This window comes from Meles meles, chromosome 6 (assembly GCF_922984935.1).
Source record: "Meles meles chromosome 6, mMelMel3.1 paternal haplotype, whole genome shotgun sequence".
Classification (NCBI taxonomy): domain Eukaryota; kingdom Metazoa; phylum Chordata; class Mammalia; order Carnivora; family Mustelidae; genus Meles; species Meles meles.
The window spans coordinates 119,746,660-119,766,914 of NC_060071.1; the positions used below are offsets into that span (position 1 = coordinate 119,746,660).

Genomic DNA, 20,255 nt, shown 5'->3' on the forward strand with positions numbered 1-20,255 from the left:
ACATCACTGGACATCATCTAAAATTAAGACAGCTTTTTGTTTCGACTTAATTTTGTCTGTGAATTAAGACAAAACCTGCCTTTATTCAGTTTGAATGGAACACTGACACCTCCTGCCAGCCTGTCGGCAACCCTCCCAGCACTTTCTCTCTGAGTGAAGTTAAGAGAAATTGTTCAGCTAATGGTTACCTCTGTTTCAACAGAATTCAACTTTTAGAAGCCACTGATCTTTTAAAAATAATGAGATTAATAATAAAAGCTATTTATTGAGCTCATGCTACCTGCCAGTCACTATGCTTTTTTTCTCTGCATGCTTTTTTTTTTTCATTTTATTCATTTATTTGAGACAGAGCAAAAGCAAGAGAGATCACAGAGGGAGAGAGAGAGGGAAAAGCAGACTCACTGCTGAGTGGAGAGCCCGACTTGGGGTTCGATCCCAGGACCCTGAGATCATGACCCGAGCCTAAGGCAGACACTTAACGACTGAGTCCCCAGGCGCTCCTTCTCTGCATGCTTTATCTCATTTTCAGGACAACCTGTCAGATAGTTACCATTATTGTCCCACTTTACAGATAAAGAAACTGAGGCTCAGAGAATTTGTGTAATTTGTCTAAGGTGACCCAAAAGCCAGGTGTGTCTGACTCTCCAGTTTTAACCACTACACAGTTTTGCAAGAGGGCTGGTCCTCAATGATATGGGAAGACACCAGGTTCCCTCACTTTGGGAAAGGCTGTGTGTCCTATCATCTATATCTGATGGTCCTAGAATAATACTCCCAATCCTTGTACTTTGTTGTAGGGAAGGATCCAGACGGGAACTAAATTTAAAAAGACAACAAAATAAGGTGTCTGAATTTCTGTCTTTTGTCTACTACAAGTCTAGTTTTGCAATTCTAAAAGTCCTAATCGCCCTCAAAGTTAAAAACTTCAGAAATTTTATCTCCTGGCATTTGGTCTACTGCCTCTTCTGCGAAGGGTAACAGTTTGGCAGATCCAGCTCGAACAACTCATGGGGTCACACGGGGCCTTGCACTTTGAAAGGCTTGTGCGTGGTTCAATGCTCTGCTGTAGCTGTCTTGAAATTGTTAGTCATATTTACATTTCCCCTTGGCACTGGGCACTACAAATTGCATAGCAGGCCCTGTAATTGAGGAGATAAAAGTAATGCATTTTCGACACCAAGTAGCTGCAGCCATGAACTAGTCCGGAGCCAAAGCTGACATGCCTTTGGCACTCCCTCGTCAACACGCTCCTTGTGTGGAGAGTAAGTGACCAGAGGAAGCCACACGAAGGAAAAGTCCACTCCTCTGCCTCACAGCAAGAGAGATTGTTGACGGCAGAGCAGAGGCTCAGCGCTGACCCCATCAGAAGAGTAGAGGGGAGTTGAGAGGGAGGCACTTCTGTTCCTATTTGAAAATCCCAAGAGAATGGGGATAGAGAGCTCTGGGTGCCCTGAGTTTGGGGTTTGCCTGATGCCCTGACTGGTGGCAAATGGCCCGATTTCAGTGCCTCTGACATGAGTCTGTCTTTCTGATCTCCAGTTGGAGTTGAGAGCCCTTGCTACCTCCTGTTTCAAAACCCAGCCGTTGAACTGTCATACCATTGGAAAGGCTCTGCTTAATCAGGTGGGGTGAGGCTGGGGTGGGGTCGAGTATGCACACCTGGCTCCCCGCCAAAGGATGTCTAGAGGTCTGGAGGTCCTGCCTCTGGGTTAGCCACAGTGAAGCCCAAACTGAAGGGCAGAGTTGAGAAGGAGAGTTGATGCCATCTGGTTTGGCTCCTGTCTTCACCCCTGTTTCCAACTCGCAGATACGCCCCTACATTGCCTGTTTGGTTTTCTCACTTGTTTATGATTTTTCTCGATCCCCCGCACACTGCCAACAGTCAGCTGTCTCCTAGAAAGCATCTCTGTGGGTGCCGGGTCTCAAGGAGCCATTCCTGCTGTGCTCAGGTGAATGCTGTCATTAAATATTAGGGAGGGGAAGCACAGATCCTGGTTCTTAGGCTTTGGCCACCCCACTAGCAGCAGGGGCTAAGGGTGCTATGGGCCAGTTGGCGGAGGCAACATCTATGAGACACACCATTGGACAACACTGGAGATTTATAAAGAATTCATCCAGTCACAAAGCACCGGCAACCCATTCTTTGCTGGATTCTCAGGATTTCTCTCCTCTTGTTCAGCTGTAACAGGAAGAAAGATCATCCCAGCTGCCCTGAACTCTTTGGCTTCAGTGCCAAAGTCAAGGTTTATGAGTGATCATTGCTGGACATCTGGAGACATTTGCTCACTGCTTCCCCAGACCCCTTTCCTAGAGTTTGGGCATTAACTCCCAGAATGCAATGCTGTTCAGGCTGACTTTTGGCATCCCCCACCGCCCTGAGCGATCTCTCTGCCATCTGCCCCTGGGGCCTTTCTCTGGCTGGCTCTTAGCTGGCACCCTGCTTGCGGCCCTGTGTTGTCATGGAGAAGGTTTTAGAAACATATTGTTGGATTGTGGGGCGTATATCTGCCACCTGGAAACAAGTGGGTTTGTAGAAGAGCCACCATGGAGGGAGGGAGAGGGCTCTCGGAGGGCGGAGCCAGTGCCAGAGTAGTCGGCTGGGGCAGAGGGACAGGAGCCCGCACTGCTGCTGGCTGTTTGGTATTCTGGACAGGCAGCCGCATGCCGATCAGCTTGCTTCTACAGGGCTCCTGGGAACGTGCATCAGACAGAAGGCTACAGACTCTGCAGAAAAGTTTGCAGATTCTAAGAAAATGCCCTGCGGTACGGCCCACTGCTATGTTGGGGGAGGCCAAGCGAGCTCCCATTTAGACACACTGATGTAAATTTTTGCTTCCTGCAGGTAGAGAAGCTGGCCTTTGCCTGTGCACAGCAGCAGGCTGCCATTGACCTCCCCAGGACAACTTCTGAATTCAGGGACATCTATTTTTGCATGAGACTTGGATACCCCAGCCATCTGGTCATAGCCTTCCTACCTCCACGCCTAGTTCCTGAGGGGCTTCTGACAGCCCATTTAGGGCGCCAGTCACCTTGCGGTTTGCTGGTTTGTAGGTCAGAAAACAGTCGAGTATTGGCAATTTCATATTGTTCAGCCAAATTGAAAAGCTCCAGGGCAATCTGGCACCTTTCATCAGGATTGGACAGTAAGAACAGTAAAGAAAATCCATAGTAGACTTTCTCTTGCCCAACGAATACAATCTATTACTTTCTGAATCATTCTAAACTCCAGTACTCTCTGTACATCTCAAGTCTTCACCTTCCCAGTGATGCACTTTCTACAAACATGACCTCACAGTTACGAAGCATACTGGCTTTCCCTTGAGCTTTTTTTTTTTTTTAAATAAAGATTTTATTTATTTATTTGACAGACAGAGATCACAAATAGGCAGAGAGGCAGGCAGAGAGAGAGGGGGAGACAGGCTCCCTGCTGAGCAGAGAGCCCAATTTGGGGCTCAATCCCAGGACCCTGGGATTACAACCTGAGTGGAAGGCAGAGGCTTTAACCCACTGAGCCCCCCAGGAGCCCCTCCCTTGAGCTTTGTATACTTTTTCTTCTGCTACTCGAGGTAGAAACTAGATCCATTCTGGGGCCTCTGGGTGGCTCAGTTGTTAAGCCTCTGCCTTCAGCTCAGGTCATGATCCCAGGGTCTTGGGATCGAGCCCCGCTTTGGGCTCCCTGCTCAGCGGGAAGCTGCTTCTCCTCTTCCATTCTCTTGCTTGTGTTCTCTCTCTCTCGCTGTGTCTCTCTCTCTGTCAGGTAAATGAATAAAATCTTAAAAAAAAAAAAGAAAAGAAAAGAAAGAAAGAGACTAGATCCATTCTGATGCCCACACAGAGAAGAGACATCTCAAATGTACCTCCTAATGGATTCCAAGGATTTGTTAACTGCTTTAGTCACTGGAAGAAGAAATTGTACATGTTTCCATTACTTGTACATTCTTTTTGCTAGAAGTTTTGGCAACTTTTGGAAAACCCCTTGGAGTCAGCTTGCCTACCTTTATCTATGTAGATCAGACATCTATGAACTATGACTGCATTTTGAGTTGGGACCCAAACAGCAAAGCATCAGCGTCTAAGGCACCTGCCCTCTCCTTTCTCCTCCTTGGGTCTTACTTCCGCTGCCTTAAGATGGTTCCAGTGAGGGGCCTCAAAGCCCTCTTGGAAACACTGACTTATTTAGCCATGTTCAGACTCACAAGGTATATGTCCCGCCTGTATTTTTCTGCCTATGGCTTCACTCTAGTGTGCTCTAGCCTCTCCTCCCTTCTTTTTATTCCTATTATTTCTAGGCCCTCATGGCATGTCATAGTGATGCTTTTACTTATTTTAATGACCCTTCCTCAGGCAGCCTTTTCTCCTCTGAAACAGCTCACTTCCCTCCCTCCTTGTTATTTGTTTGCATTTCTTTTAGTGGCTGCAGGGAACGGGAGTCCATGCAGAATTCTTGACCTGCCGATGGCAATGGAGGCAGGCTATGGAAAGTAAGGCCAGAAATTTTGGCTGGGCCTGTACCAAATAATTAAATGGCTTCACTCCTAATATCCTTTTTTCTTTTTTTTTTTTTTGATTTTATTTATTTATTTGACAGACAGAGAGCACAAGTAGGCAGAGAGGCAGGCAGAGAGAGAGGGGGAGGCAGACTTTCTGCTAAGCAGAGAGCCCAATGCAGGGCTCTATCCCAGGACCCTGAGATCATGACCTGAGCCAAAGGCAGAGGCTTAACCCACTGAGCCACCCAGGCGCCCCACTCCTAATATCCTTTTGTTGTGAATCTCAACAGGATGGGCTGGTCTGATAAATGATAATGGGTGTATCAGGTGAGGTGAAGCCCACCGTACTGGATTCCCCTTTGCAGGAAGGAAGCAGGTAAACCACCAGGCTTTAGCACTCAAACCCCTAGCTTCACGAGACAGTGAAAGCAAGCACTTGCGCCTACATGCAGGAGTAGCCGGTTATAACTGGGAATGGTTGGTACAGGCAACACCCAGAAAATAAAACACGGAGCTCGCACTCCAGAGATGGAGGGAGCAAAGGAGAGAGTTTTAGTAAACTGCTCTAATAAGTAGCTTTTTTTTTTTTTTCCTCCTTTTTGGCAGGGCGAAGTCTTCTAGAAAACCACGTGCTTACGGATAATTGTGAAGCCAAGTCCTTGACACCTGCAACTGTCCCAATAAGACCAGAGTGAGTGGAATGAGTTAGAGTGGGAATCCCCAGCAGAAGGTCTGACCAGGGCAGGGGACTTATTCACATCATTCAGATAGAGAGAGGGATGGACGGTGTCTGATTTCCCTTTGAGTCCTGAATATGATCTGGTGGCCTAGGAAGTAGAAGCCTAGCCCCAAAGGACACGAATTTGTCAGGAAGGAAAGAGTTGCCTAGAAACAAGGAGGTGAGGTGGTGGGAGAATTTACCAATGGGAGTTAATCACACCTGCAAAATGAACTGGATTGGGGCTTGTCTTCCAGAGCAGTGGCTGTCACACTCTAAAGAGCAGCGCATCAGGGCGCCTGGGTGGCTCAGTGGGTTAAGCCTCTGCCTTCGGCTCAGGTCATGATCTCAGGGTCCTGGGCTTGAGCCCCGCATCGGGCTCTCTGCTCAGTGGGGAGCCTGCTTCCCCTCCTCTCTCTGCCTACCTCTCTGCCTACTTGTGATCTCTCCCTCTGTCAAATAAAATAAAATAAAATAAAAATCTTTAAAGAGCAGCACAAATTAACTGGGAATCTTGCCAAATAAGCAGTCTCTGAATCAGAAGTTCTGGGATGGAGACTGAGTTCTTCATTTCTAACTGACTCCGAGGTGATGCCGGTGCCAACGGTTTGTGGACCACAGTCTGGAGTAGCAGGTTTCTCGAGCAGCGACCTGATAGAACTTCCCGTGATGATGGACATGTTCTACACCTCTGCTGTCCAATAGGGTGGCCAGCGGGCACGTGTGGTTACTGAACACTTGATAGATGGCTAGTGTGACTGAGGAGCTAAATTTTTAGTTTCATTTCAATGTGACTAACTTACATTGAAACAGGCCGATGTGATTAGTGGAAAGCATGGGTCTACAGCAGTGGTTCTCAAACTTACGTGCACACAGGGATGAAGGCAAGGTCCATACTGATACTGATCCTGCTGGCCTATGACCACCCTTGGAGAACTGCTCTGGAACATGCACTGTGCTTCACAATCTGCATGAGAATCTCTCATCTTTGCTCCAGGCAGCGAGCCTCAGTCGCACCCTCAGGGTCAGCACACCCGTTCATGGCACAGAGGGTGGTGAATTCAAGGCTGGCTTTGGAAGGCTCCGGGAGGGCCCCCTTTTAAAAAATATCTTTCCCACTGATGCCCGAGAAGTGATAGGACAAGACGAGTTACAAGCATTTACTGTACAGCCAGATGAACTGAGGTCCAAGCTTGGTTATGCCCAACACTAGCCTTTGTGACCTTGGGTGAGTTATTTAAACTCTGTGCCTCAGTTTTCTCATCTGTAAGATGGGAAGAATAATAACACTTACCTCATAGAAGCCTGCTAAGGATTAGGGGCTTAAAACAGCTGCGCAGCACGTGCTCAGTGTGGATTAGTTATCACGATCTGCAATCCCAGCGTTCACAGATCATTTACTCTGGCTATGGACGCACGTCGCTCACCCTGCCGGCTCTCTTCAAACAAGAAGATACTCCTGTGAGTCACGCTCAGCCTACCCTACTATTTTGCTGAGGGCTCAGGAGGCCTGTAAGGTCCACTGGGGCCTCCCTCTGGGTGCCCAAGGACAGAAGAAAGGTGACAAAGCAGGAGGACACCTCGCTTTCCGACGTACACGTGAGAGCTGGCACGGGCCACTCGGCTGTGCACTGCTGTATGTCCGGGACTCGACTTCTCCAAGCCCCAGTTGTGCCGCCAGCCCCCAGGCAGCTGTGTGCGGGGCCAGCGGGGCAGGGAAGGACAGCATTTTTCTGCACCTTCTTAGGAAAAGTCATCTGTTGAAGATGAAGCAATAAGAATATACACCCACCTCTCGCCTTCTGCTCCCACATCTGTTCCTACAATGAGCCATCAGCACTTTCCCAGGCTGAGCTTGTTCCAGACCCCGTTTCTCATGCCCACGTGGCCACAGCAGAGACAGCAGCCCATCCCAGAACTGCTGCCAGGCGTCACAGCTCGCTGTGCCGGCGCACCTCCCACCTCCTCTTCTATGTGGTTCTGCTAAAGATACTACTGTGGAATTTGGTACCATGACTGAAACGTCCTCTTCCCCAAGAAAGGCGCACCCATTTAAAAACATTCGGTCCTCTTAGCCATCATTTAGGAAGTCTTAAAATAAAATTTTGAGAATTATCACCAGATGTCAATTTTATTGCCAAACATTTGGTAAACAAGGTAATCCCTCCCTCCCCCAAACCTAGCCTATAGCACATCACTAGGGAAACCGTTACTCCAGAGCCCCTTCCTTCAGATTGCTTGGGGGATTGCCACACAGCAAGGGATACAGACAAACACAAAGGGCTACCATCAGAGCCTGGTGTCCAGTGGGACCACCTGGCTGGTGTTCTACCTACCTCATTCCTTCCTTTTCTACCCAAGTTCAGAATAACAATACTCATGAATTGAGTGTTATTTCCCAGGGACTGAGCTGCTTTCCAAGCATTAACTCATTTAACAGCTGCCTACCATGTAGGATCTGTTGTCCTCCTTTTACAGATGACAAGAGGGGCCATGGAATAGTATGTAATAGTCTGAATAAGTCAAGATACTTGCTTCTTTGCCAAACTCTTTGCCTTGAAGCTATGGCAGCCACATGGACTGGATGTTCAGAACTTTGTAGATTTTAGTCATCCCATCATGCTGACATGTTCTGAATGTCAACATTTTGGCATCCGAATTCCATTTCCCAGCCAGTCTTCCACACTGAGGAGCGGAAAGGAGAAGTATGGCGGCAGTATGAAGACGCTTGGTCACCCGCGTGGCTCATTGCTGGGCTCCAGAAATACGGACACTGTGCTTACAGGTTGGAGCCTGAAGCAGCTCTGAAGCTGGAGGTAGGTGGGATCGATGGACCCCTACCCAGGGGCAGCTCAGTTTCTTTCTTCCCAGGGAAGGGAGAATACGCCCAGCATTTCCCTCCCTCTGAAGGAACACGGATGCTGGAACTGGTAGGTGTGTGTGTGTGTGTGTGTGTGTGTGTGTGTGTGTGTGCGCGCGCGCACCTACAGACACACTCAAACACAGGAGTGGGTATGGATCTACTGTCTGACAGTCCTATGAATTGTGCAAGTGTCTGACACAAGAACATGCCACCAAAACCGTACTAGTGGAGAGGAAGAAAGGCATGAACACTTCAAAATGGCAGCTAATTTAAAAATCACTTTGGACTAAGTCTGTACTCACATGGGACACGACAGTATTTGATGAATCAGGAAGGAACAACAGGGCAAACAATGATCATCACTGTTTCTCAAAAGGAAACCACCCTCCCCTCTATGTCCTAACATCGGCTACTAACTCCACCTTCTGTCCCAGCCCTGACTTATGGGAAGCCTGAGCAGCAGGGCCCAGTCTGAAGGGACATGTGAAGGGATGGTTGGGGCTGGGAAGAGGTGCACCCAGAGGGAGCACCAGAGCTCCGTGGAACAGCAGACACAGGTGAGCAGACCAGGTGCTCTTCTTCTATACGGTCCGGTAATGAAAGCACATGATTGGTCAGAATACAGCAGGTGTTGCATCAGACAATCAAAGCCAAATGTGGATCTCATATGGGGCCCAAACCACATTTCTAGAACGGAGAGTTATCTGCTGGGTCCCCGAAACCTGCTTTCCAGGCCCTGTCAAGAAATGCCAAGTTTCCCTGTGTTCATCTGCCAAATGTTTCCGGGGGACATGCAGGCTGGAGATGGCAGACGTATGGTGGAGAAAAGGCAAGTCTACAGAGCAACCTAAGGGCAACCTTGATCACCTGGAAGTCTTAAGAAGAATATTTACTTCACTAACCGTTCTCATCAGTTTAGTATTGATCCGCTATCTCTTTTTGTTGGAACTTTTAAGCTGGAAATGCTTCCGAAATGTTGAGTTTCTGGTCTTAGCACCAACAGTCGAATGATGAAGCTGGTACACTGTTTTAGTGATTTGCTACTCCGCACGGCCTGAGGCTCACTCTCTGCCAATCATTACCTTTGTTTTTTTGACAATCATTGTTTATGCTGCCTTTGTTAATGTCATGACAAATAACATCCTTGAAGGTAATTATTCTCACTGTCTCTTGACTGTAATTTAAAACTGATCAAGTACATGACCTTATGAATTCGATCTGATTAATCAAGGCTCCTTGTTAATCAAGGGAAAAAGAACAACAGGGACTGAGTAATGGTGTCCTGGTTGGCAGATGGTATGGTGTGTCCTCAGAAAACTGAAAAAGTTTGAAGTTACTGCCTAAAGGACTATCAGATCTGCCCGTGGATGGATACCAGGGTGGGAAGGTAGTTAACCCCAATGAGGACATACAGATAGATGTCTGCTCATGACTGTAAAGCATCAATGGTCCCCAGGGTCAGGGATGGGACTTTGTCTTCCCAGCATTAAAAGCAGTGCCTGGCACACAGCAGACGTTCAAAGTAAATTTGTCAAATGAATGGAGGCTTGCCCACCCAATCTATCTTTCACAGATTTCCTCGGATCACCAGTCAGTTGTCCACCAGCCATCTACCATCTATCCCTCCCTCTCTCCATCTAGTATTTATGTGTATACCATATATGAGATGCTAAACTGTGAGCTAGACGGGATTCAACGCTAAACAATATACAGCCCACGATCCAAAGTCAGGCACCCCTCTTTCAAGGGACTTTTTAAAGGCGAAGAATGATAACTGGTGACCTTTACAGAGGAGCTTGAACACAAACTGCATTATGATATGACTTCACTCCTCCATCCACTCTTCACGTTTGGCAAATCCCTTGAAGATTCAGCCTGTGTGCTTCTGGAGGGAAACGGTCATCTTCCTGTCCGGAGGTGGTCATTGCTTGAGCAGGGCGCTGGGCTAGCTTCACCAAAGTTTCCATCTGAAACAGTTTTGTCCTGCTTATTTCCTTGGTAATGAACCAAAGACTTCTTCCAACCCTTCCCACTCCTTCTTACTCCATTTCACGTTTTCTCTTTTCGGAGCCAGGGGACTCTCCAAGAAGGCAAATATCAAAGTCTGAGACCGCTTTGGGGCTGCAATTTCCTGGATGGCGAGATAACTTCCAGCATGGTGCTCTGAGGTCAGTTCTGGGCACTTGTTAAAATGTTTACATTAGGAGAAGTACACCTTTCTTCACCCACCATCCCCACTGCCCCCCAACCCTCCAACTGTCCCTTGCTATGGGTCAGAATAAGAACCACTTCTCTCTGGTATCATGTCAAAGAGAATATAAATGAAGTGCCCAACAAAGGATTCTGGAAATTGCTCCTCCTCAAAGGGCAACATGACCATTTATCCTAGGATATAGAGATGGGTCTATATTCTAGAGGATGGTCTGAAATTTAGAAGAATCATTCTTTACGATGACTATGTTTGGCTTTTGATTTTGTTTTAGTTTTACTTAGCTGTGTGGATCTCTCTCTCTCTTTTGTTTTTTGGGGTTTTTTTTTGTTTTTGTTTTTGGAATCCAAGTTTTGTTGTTGTTGTTGTTGTTTTTTCCTTTACACAGTGCTGTTCTCTAAGTGCAAACCTCTAATTTGGTGACATTCAGATTCAGACCTGGGCCTTTGCATCACAGGTGACTCTATGATCTGCAATTTGCTTTCTTTTTTCAAGCTTTATTTAAATTCCCGGTAGCAGCAATGTGCTTTTTGAGACCATTCTTTTCTGCACTAGATCACGACAGTACATTGTACTCTCTTGCACCTGCAGTTCTAAAGTCATAGGGCTGAGAAACCACTTGATTCTGATTCATCTTCACAATGCTGAGGAGGGCAGAAGTCACGATACCTATTCCACAGGTGGGGAAACCAAGGCAGAGAGAGGTGATCTATCCAGAGTCACTCAGTAAGTCAGCGAACAAACTGAACAGAGGGCAAGGTAAGATCACCTGTGTACCTTTCAGTGCGTTATCCAGAAAATCAGATTGTGTCTTTCTTAAATGAATGCACGTACTTTGGAAAGAAAGTAGTTTGAGGTGGAATTTTCTATTCAGGTTTCAAAAGCTCTCTAGGAAATCAGGAGCCACAAGGTAAGAACCAGTAAGTATCAAATTAACCTTTTAGTTAAATGCCCCTGACTCACAGACAATACCAATTATTCCAGCTAGCTCACTGATAATCTGGTTACCGACAAGAAGAAAATCAGAGGAGAAAATTCAGCCATTCAAGAAATAAACCTTGGCACAGCTTCTGTGTAACACCAAAATATTGCTCCTTTCTACACAATGCTTTTGCACCTGCTGGCATGCAACTGGGGAAGGGGGTATAGATGAAGTGTGTGTATGTGTGTGTGTGTAATACCAGACATTTCAGGGACAATTCTGTCCAGCAGAATATACACAAAACATGTCTAATATAGTAGTTCTCTACCCTGATTCTTTTCTTATTTTTATTTTTTGGTAACTTTTATTTCCTGATCCTGATTTAATGTAAAATGTAATGTTTTCTGTGATGAAGGCAGAGTCAGTGGGTGGATATGGCCGGGGGCTAATTTCAGCTTCATGGGAAGGAATCACTCTAGACATTAAAGTTGCCTGAAGACAACTGAGTGGGACTTTTTGGACCAGGGAGTGGCCTGGTCTTGCAAATATTTTCCCCCAGAAGCTAGATGATTATCTGTTGCGACGCACTGCCCCTTCCAATGCCCAGGAATTCATGTTCCCAGAAATGAACTAGGCCAATGGCAGCCCTCCTGCCTCTCTACTCCAGGTCAAGAAAGGCACAAGGGAGACCAGCAAATAATACTGAGGCGGTGCTTTGGATCCAGAAGACCTTGAGGTACCAGGAGAAGAGTACTGACAGTCCTGTCTGGCCAGTGGGGAAGGTGAGGCACGGAGAGAATGATTCAACACTTTCAGCAAAGGTGAGGGGGAACCAGGACCTTAAGGGGGAACATTCTCTTTTTCCTCGTGTGAGGGAGGAGGGCAAGCTATACTACCAACCATAGCGGCCACAACTCTCCACAGCAAAGCGGCAAGGCTAGCCACCACAGATTACCCTGAGGGCAGCTGGATGATTCCTTCACCGAGGGGAACCTAGCTCCATGCTCGCTGGGCCCACCCTCAGGACTGCACCCAGGGCTGGAAACTGAGGCAGGATCGGCCTGGGCAGGCACATAAGGTAGGTAGCTCTGCTTTGTAAGGCATGGATGCTGTCTTTCGAGGAGTGGGCTCCACACTGGGAGGTGGGCATCAGACACAACCTCCCCTGAAGCTACCCTGCAAGAAAACAGAATCGGGGGCAACGATGCTGCCTAGGGAACTCATTGCCCCCAGGGGCTGTGGGCTTCCACTACAGCCAAATAGCATCACCAAACCAACCGATTTCTTGTGTCGCTGGGGAGAATTGGGGGGGGGGGGCACACAAATGGATCATTATTTGCAGATGATTGTCTAACTAGAAAGCCTAGGGGAATCAACCAAAAAACTACCATAACTGAGACCAGAATTTGCTCAAGTGGCAGATTAAAAGTCAAGCATACAAAAACCAATCGCTTTTGGCGGCCCTTGGTGTGGTCTAACACCTTGGAAGAGCTGTGCTTTTCTGCGAGGCCTCTGAGTTTTGTGCAACTTGCCATTATTGAAAAAGATGGAGGGGAGCCAAGGCCAGGCCACCTCAGCTACAGACACCAATGTCACCCCAGACAACAATATGCAGAAGGTGCCTAGCCTGACTGCTGCAGAAGGGGGCGGCCACCGCTACACCCTCTCCTACAGAGGCCCTCCCCCGCCTCGTCTTGACTCAGCCCCTCTCTCCCAGCTCTTTTTGTATTCCAACCCCAAAGACACACTGGGAAGCACGGCAAGGGCCGCTGCGGGAGCCACCCAGGGTGGATGTGGTTAAAGATTGTGCTACGTCATTTTCAAATGAAGTCCGTTTTTTAAAAAGGCGGTGGGCTGGCAGGTCTCTCTGTCCTCTCGTTGCCTCACTGGTCAAGACCCTGGCGAGGCCGGGGCGTTGAGCTGCAACCGAAGACTCCCCTAGTCTGGTCATAAACGCCAAGGGAGGCCCCGCCGGGCTGAGCCTGGCAGCCTGGCCAGCCCAGGGCGGTGATCATTTGCGGTCCAGGCTGGCATGCAGCTGGGCTTCCCGTACCATGCGGTCGAAGGAGCGCGTGTTGGTCTCCTCGCGTACCTTCTCCCGCACATGGAAGGAGGCCCGGGCCGTGGAGCGGGCGGTCTCCAGTGCGCTCCGCCGCTCCCGAGAAAGCTGCTCGCTCCGCTCCAGCTTGCGCCCGATGGCCTGCAGCAGCTCCCGCCGGCGGGAGTCTTCGTCCCTCTCCACCTTCTCCTTATTGGCGCGCTGGGCTCGTTCCTTCTCCAACCGGCTCTGGCCCACGCGCCTTGCCTTCTGCTGCACAGCTTCCTCGGCTGCCTGCGTAGCGTGCTGCAGCCGCCGCTCCCCGGCCCGGGCCAGCGCCTCCAGGTGCGCCTGGTGCTCGCGCCCTTTGCGCTCTGCCACTTCCTTGGCCCGCCTGCCCTGCAGCTCCTCCCGCTGGGCCCGCTCCCGCAGCTCGCGCGCGCGCTGCTCCACCAGCTGCTCGTAGTTCTCCTGTGCGCGGCCCAAGCTGGCCTCTAGGGAGCTCCGCAGTCCTTCTCGTTCCGCGCGCTCCTGCCTGGCCCGGCCTTGCAGCAGCGCCTCGTGGCGCGCGCGCTCCGCCCGGCTCAGCTCCCGCTTCTCCCGCAGCAGCTGGCCTTCCTGCCGCTGCTTGGTGCGGGCCGCGCGCTGGGCGCGCTCCCTGCGGACCAGCTCGGCCCGCTCGCGCCCTTCCTGCAGGCCCTCCTCCCGCTGCTTCAGGTTCTGCTCCTGCTGCAGCTTGCGCAGCCGATCCTCTCGGGCCGCGCGCTCGACCCGCTCCCGCCGCAGCAGGCCCTGGCGTTCGGCCAGCTCCCGCCGCCGTTCCTCACTGCGCTCGTACTGCCGCTGTCGCCGCCGCGCCTCCTCGCGTTCCTCGCGCCCGCGACGGCCGCGCCGCTCCTCCACCTGCGCCGCCCAGGCCCGGCGGCCCTGCTCCAGCGCGCGCTGCTTCTCCCGCTCCTCGCGCTCCCGCCGCTGCTCCGCCCGCAAGCGCTGCTGTTCCCACTGGCCGTGCGCCGCGGCGCGCTGCTCCAGCAGTAGGCGCTCCTCCTGGTGGCGCGCCAGCATCAGCGCCGCGATCTTTCGGTCGCGGTCCGGCACACCGCGCAGGCCCCGCTCAGCACGCACTTGGCGCACGATGCGCTCCACGTGCTGAGCGGTCTGCGGAGAGTGGCTCAGGTCACCTAGGCTGAAACTGCGGCCGGTGAGCGGCACCAAGGCCAGGGCGGAAGGACGGCCCAGGGGGTTGGGCGCGGAGGACGCGGAGCCCGCCGGACAGCTGTTCCTGGCCGAGGCCCGCGGAGGCCAGTGCAGCTCCCGCAGGCTCTCCCCGCTGTAAGAGGACGACGACGCGCCAGACTCAGAACTGATGGCGCCCTCGCGCCGGCGGGACAGCGAGTCTAGCGAGTGGCTCTTCCTACCTGCCCGCGAAGTCGCGGGTGGTGGTTGCGTCCGGGCGGGAGATGGGCTGGAGGAGGCCTTGCGGGCGGCACGCGGCGCAGGCGAGCCCGGGAGGCTGGCGCTGCTGCAGCTACTGCTGCTGCCGGCCGCGCCAGGGACCGAGGCGGCGGTGGCTGCGGTCCCCAAGGGCGTGAAGAGGCGGCGTTTCTCCTCACGCACGATGCGCTCTCGCTCCGCCCGGCACTGCTGCAGCTTGGCGCGCCGCTCCGCCTCGTAGGCCTCGTACAGGCCGGTGGCCACTCGCATGGAACGGCCCGGGGCCTCGCGCACCAGGTCTGCCAGGGCCCGTGGCAGCAGCTCCACGGGCTTGACTGCGCAGCGGGCGCAGGCCTCCAGCGAGCGGGGACTGGTCAGCACGTAGCGGCTGCCCTCGGCCTCCGGACAGTCGAAGTTGAAGAGGTCCAGGTGCAGCAGCGGAGACTGCTCCCGCCGCCCGCCCTCTTCTGCTGCACTCGGGACTTCAGCTTTGTGGGGCGCCGCCGCCGAGGCCGAGGCCGAGGCTGAGGCCGAGGAGGCGGCGGGCTGCTGGGCCCCCTGTGCTTCGGCGGGGCCAGGTGCGGCGGCTGCGTCCCCATCCGAACCTTCAGGCTCGGCTCCCTCCTTTTCCTCTTCCGGCACCGGGTCCACCATGGCTGAGTCCTTGGCTGAGTCCTGTCCTTTTGTGAAGTTCCTGCGCAAGACAAGGTAGGGACATCAAGGAATACATGAGAGCAGTCCCCCCCCACGCCCCCGCCCCCCGTCCCATTCACATACCCCCACCCCCAACTTAATCAGTTTTGGGATTAGGCTCAGAGGCCCGGTGGGACGTAAATCATAATACCAATGCCCTGAAAACCTAGGCGAGGGTGGAGGGGGGGTCAGGGAGAGGGGTAGGAGGGATGAGACTGTGCAACCGGGAAAGCCTCAACCTTCCTCAGCCAGGGTGTGCGGGGCAAGGGCCTGGGGCCCGGCTCCCCAGGGCGTCTGGCCCGCTGTATGCATCTCCTTCCTGCTACAAGTTAAGATGAAAAGATCGCGGGTGCAGGCAGTAGCCGGCCAGGAGGCGGTGGAGGATTCCCGGGAGGATTAGTGTATTTGTTTGTAGCTTAGGCGGGACTGAGATGCAGCTTTGCAGGAACAAAAAAAAAAAAAAAAAAAAAAAAAAAAAAGCCTGTTCATCCTCAAAGTGCATGGCTGCGAGGACCCCATTTACCTAGGGAAGAAGTTTATTTGGGATTAGACTCAGAGGCCCTGTGATTTGTATGATTAAATTTACATGATGTACACTACATGTTTGCCCCCGCCAAAGGAGACCCAGGCTCCGGGGCCGGAGCTGATGGAAGGGCTGAAACAAATGCCTCAATTACAAAAGGCCTGCCCGGGAGAGGTGTTCGATTCTTGTTCTGTCTTTTGGACAGAGCTTGCTGGGAGCTATGCCGGTCCCCCTACCCCCACCCCCGGTGTTTGCTGGGGGTGGAGAAGGCACCTGGGTCCTCTCAAATGCACCTGATCTCCTCCAAGTCTGAACGTGCTAAAGGCACCATTTACCCCCATCTAAGCTCCGACACCTGCCCCTGGATGCCCTCCGAGTCCCCCTACCGTATCGCAGCGAGGTGGGCTCTGGGGACTCAGGTAGCCGGGCCACGCCAGTGCCCGCCGCTCCCGGGTCTCAGGGCGGGTTCACTCACCGCACGTCCCGGGCTTGGGCCCCACGCCGAGGGCTTTTGTTCGCAGCTCGCCGCTCGCCGCTTTCCCGTGCGCGTCTTCAATCCCCGCGCCCGCGGGGTCGGATTACTGCCGGCTGCAGCCGCGGTGGGAGCCCCAGCTGCCACCGCAGCCACCGCCAGCGTCTCTCCATGGGGCCCGCACACATCCCAGACGCTCCCTACCCGCGGGAGGGGGAGTGCGACAAGGTCTCCCTAAAATAACGCGGCTCTGCTCCTTTCCCTCACACTGGTTCTTGAAAAAGGAAGCCGGGTTCCATCGCTGCTGCATCCCTCGCGTTCTCTCCAACGGTGAAGGGTACCGCAGGTCTGGCGACGCCCCCGGCGCCTCCTGGTGGACGTTCAAGGGTGTTGGTTTGTTTGCTTAGAGGGCGAAGAAGAGAAATACATGTATATTTGGCGGAGATGGATATATGTGTTTGGTAGGGATAGAGATCTATGCATCTATATATATATATCTTCATATATATATATATTTGGGGGAGGTGGATCTATATATATTTGATGGAGATGGATATAAATGTATATATATGTATGTATGTATATTTGAGGGGAGATGGATATATATGCATTTGATGGGAATGGATGTATATATATATATTTGGAGATGGATACACACACACACACACACACACTTGGTGGATAAATCTGCTGAAAAACTCTATTCCATAAGCACCTCAACCAGGTAGAATGAAGGAATAGCTTGGCTTGTTTCTCAAGGGGACCCCGAGAGACATATAAACTTGATAGCGAATAATTGGATAGAAATAGGGTTCCTAATCCAAACTATGATTTTATTTTTTTCAAGAAAAACTAAGAATGCTCAGGTAGGTTTGAGACAGTCAGAAAATGTGTGACTAGTGTTTAATGTAAATTTGGAGGACTTTCGGGTTCCTGGTAACACACATCAGAACCAATTAGGGCTGTTTAATGAGTGTTATTCTGAGACACCTCCTCCCTGCCTTTTTTTCTATTTGGAGAGGCAGTGGCCATAGAAGACAGATGGGAGGAGGACTCGAAGGAGGAGCTCGGCAGGTGGGTAGGACATGATGAACTATGTTGTTAATAACCTAGATGCGGTCAGATAGGCAGTGAGGAGCAAGTGAAGGATTAAAAGCAGGGAAACAACGTGATTGGATTTATATTTTTGGAACATAACCCTAGCAACAATGGAGTGAAGGCTTTGTGGGGGGGGGGGGCGTCAGCAGGATGCAGGAAGCCCTGTTAGCTGGACACTATAGTCACCCCAGGCAGGAAAGATTGGGACTTAAGGGGGAAGAGTAGCAGGAGCTTGGGTCTGGTTGACCTGGGGCATGTACAGATTCCTGAAATAGAAAAAGAATATTCAAAGATAGCTTGGCCCTGGGGGTGTGAGAAGCAGTGAAGGGATAGAGGTGACTTCTTGGAGCAGTGAGGTAGCTGGGTGACCCCAGTGAGAGCATGGACCCAGGAGGGAGGATTAGGTGATGGGGAGGGCCTGGGAAGGAGGGGTTCCTTTTTGGACCACTTGAGTGTGAGGCGGAGCTGGCCAGCAGATGGAGCTAGAGTTTAGGCATCATCCCTGTATACAATATTCCTGAAACTGGCAGAGGGAGCGAAATCACCCAGGAAGGGCAGGAGGAGCGGCAAGGGAGGCAAGAAGGGTATTGATGAGGCTGTTCAAGGAAAAGGAGTCCAGGAAGGAGACCAATAAGGCCAAGCATGAAAGCCATGGTGACATCAACAAAAACAGCTTCCGTATGGGTATTGGGGTTGATGCCGAAATGCAGGAGGTTAGGGGAAGGTGGGAAAATGAGCATTGGTAAATCTTAATCTTTTTTTTTCTTTTTTAATATTTTATTTATTTATTTGACAGACAGAGATCACAAGTAGGCAGAGAAGCAGGCAGAGAGAGAGAAGGAAACAGGCTGCTTGCGGAGCAGAGAGCCCAATACGGGGCTCGATCCCAGGACGCTGGGATCATGATCTGAGCCGAAGGCAGAGGCTTTAACCCACTGAGCCACCCGGGTGCCCCTAAATCTTAATCTTTTAGTGGGGGCTACTAGCAAACATGTTCAACCTTTACCCCAGAGGGAGGACAATATCTTCATCCTCCTGGACAGAAAGCAAGTCTTCTCTGACCCGGAGGGAAACTCTATCTCCCAGGGATGTTTGCTGTACACAGTTCCTTGGAAAAATGGTCCAGAATAAAAGCAGTTACAAGACATCCAGAAACGCTATGGAGAACTACCCTCAATAGGGAAAAGGCGCAATCAGTCAGGTGGCAAGGGAGAGGTGGGGCTGGGATTTGGACGAGGCTCTATCTGATCCTGAAGGGGCCACCATGCTTCGTGTTTCCACAGTAAAGTATATAGAGATGTGGATTTAGGTGCAGGTGAGAGGGCAAGCCAAACTCTCCAAACCTTGGTTTTCTCTTTGCACAGAGTCCCATTCCATTGCCTAACTCAAAGATCAATAATGTCTGCTATGAAAATGCCACCTTTGTCACTGAGAAGGGACAATAATTGCTACCTTCCAGGATTGTTGTGAAAACTGGAAAGATATAGGCACAGTACCTAGACCAACTGTCAATAAGCAGTGATAAAATAGTTACCATTCATTTTGATAAACCTCATCTTATAAGCATGGTCAAAATTGAGAAAGAAACAGATATTGTGTCTGTCAGTTTTTTTTTTAAAGATTTTATTTATTTACTTGACAGAGATCACAAGTAGGCAGAGAGGCAGGCAGAGAGAGAGAGAAAGGAGGAAGCAGGCTCCCTGCCGAGCAGAGAGCCCGATGTGGGGCTCGATCCCAGGACCCTGAGACCATGACCTGAGCTGAAGGCAGAGGCTTTAACCCACTGAGCCACTCAGGCGCCCCTCGTGTCTTTAAGTTTTAAGGGGAAACCCCACAAATGTCCCATGTTTGATTAAGGAAGGATTCATCAACTGGGAAGGTCACAGAAAGAGAGGGCATGGGAAGGGGACCCTGAAATAGGACACCCATCTTTAGCCAGCCACTTCAGCAGAACTGACTTGGCCAACAGTGTTGGTGGGAGCGGGGAGTGGGGTAGGTTTCACCCTAAACACCCAGATATCTCTCACCTCTCACCTTGAAGTGCCTTGCACATTTCAGGAGATGGGTTTCAAACAGGTTAAGTACTGATTTCCTTCAGGTTGGGAGTCCTAGCATGCCCAAGGTCGAAGGTGTTAAATCCAAGTTTATTATGGTACCCAGTAAAGATAGGAGCCCAGTTTGGGAATGCACGCCTGCCCCTTGTGGGTGAGGCAGTGGACATGGTGGTGAGGAAGGTCGGCTTAAGAGTCATACAGACTGCTCGTTCAAATGCCAGCTCAAGCAAGCTGTATGATTTTTTTTTTTATTTTATTGATTTGACAGACAGAAATCACAAGCAGGCAGAGAGGCAGGCAGAGAGAGAGGAGGAAGCAGGCTCCCTGCGGAGCAGAGAGCCCGATGCGGGGCTCGATCCCAGGACCCTGAGATCATGACCTGAGCTGAAGGCAGAGGCTTTAACCCACTGAGCCACCCAGGCGCCCCTGATTTTTTTTTTTAAGATTTTATTTATTGGGTGCCTGGATGGCTCAGTGGGTTAAAGCCTCTGCCTTGACTCAGGTCATGATTCCAGGATTCTGGGATTGAGCTCCACATTGGGCTTTCTGCTCAGCAGGGAGCCTGCTTCCCCCTCTCTCTCTGCCTGCCTCTCTGCCTACTTGTGCTCTCTCTCTCTCTGTCAAATAAATAAATAAATAAATAAATCTTTAAAAAAAAAGATTTTATTTATTATTGAGAGAGAGAGAATGAGAGAGAAAGAGAGCATGAGAGGGGAGAGATCAGAGGGAGAAGCAGACTCC

At 51.0% G+C, this 20,255-nt stretch overlaps 1 protein-coding gene across 1 annotated transcript; it reads right to left on the reverse strand.

Moving 5' to 3' along the window:
- Window positions 1–7,352: 7,352 nt before the first annotated feature.
- On the reverse strand, window positions 7,353–16,660 carry CCDC177 (coiled-coil domain containing 177). Its single transcript, XM_046007200.1, has 2 exons — window positions 16,366–16,660; window positions 7,353–15,368 (listed from the first exon to the last, which is right to left on the reverse strand). The coding sequence occupies exon 2, from the start codon at window positions 15,326–15,328 to the stop codon at window positions 13,214–13,216; it is 2,115 nt and encodes a 704-aa protein (XP_045863156.1). The 5' UTR covers window positions 15,329–15,368; window positions 16,366–16,660; the 3' UTR covers window positions 7,353–13,213.
- Window positions 16,661–20,255: the final 3,595 nt, after the last annotated feature.

Coding starts and splice junctions, on each gene's coding strand:
- CCDC177 (XM_046007200.1), bottom strand. CDS start 15,328: ATGGTGGACCCGGTGCCGGAAGAGGAAAAGGAGGGAGCCGAGCCTGAA.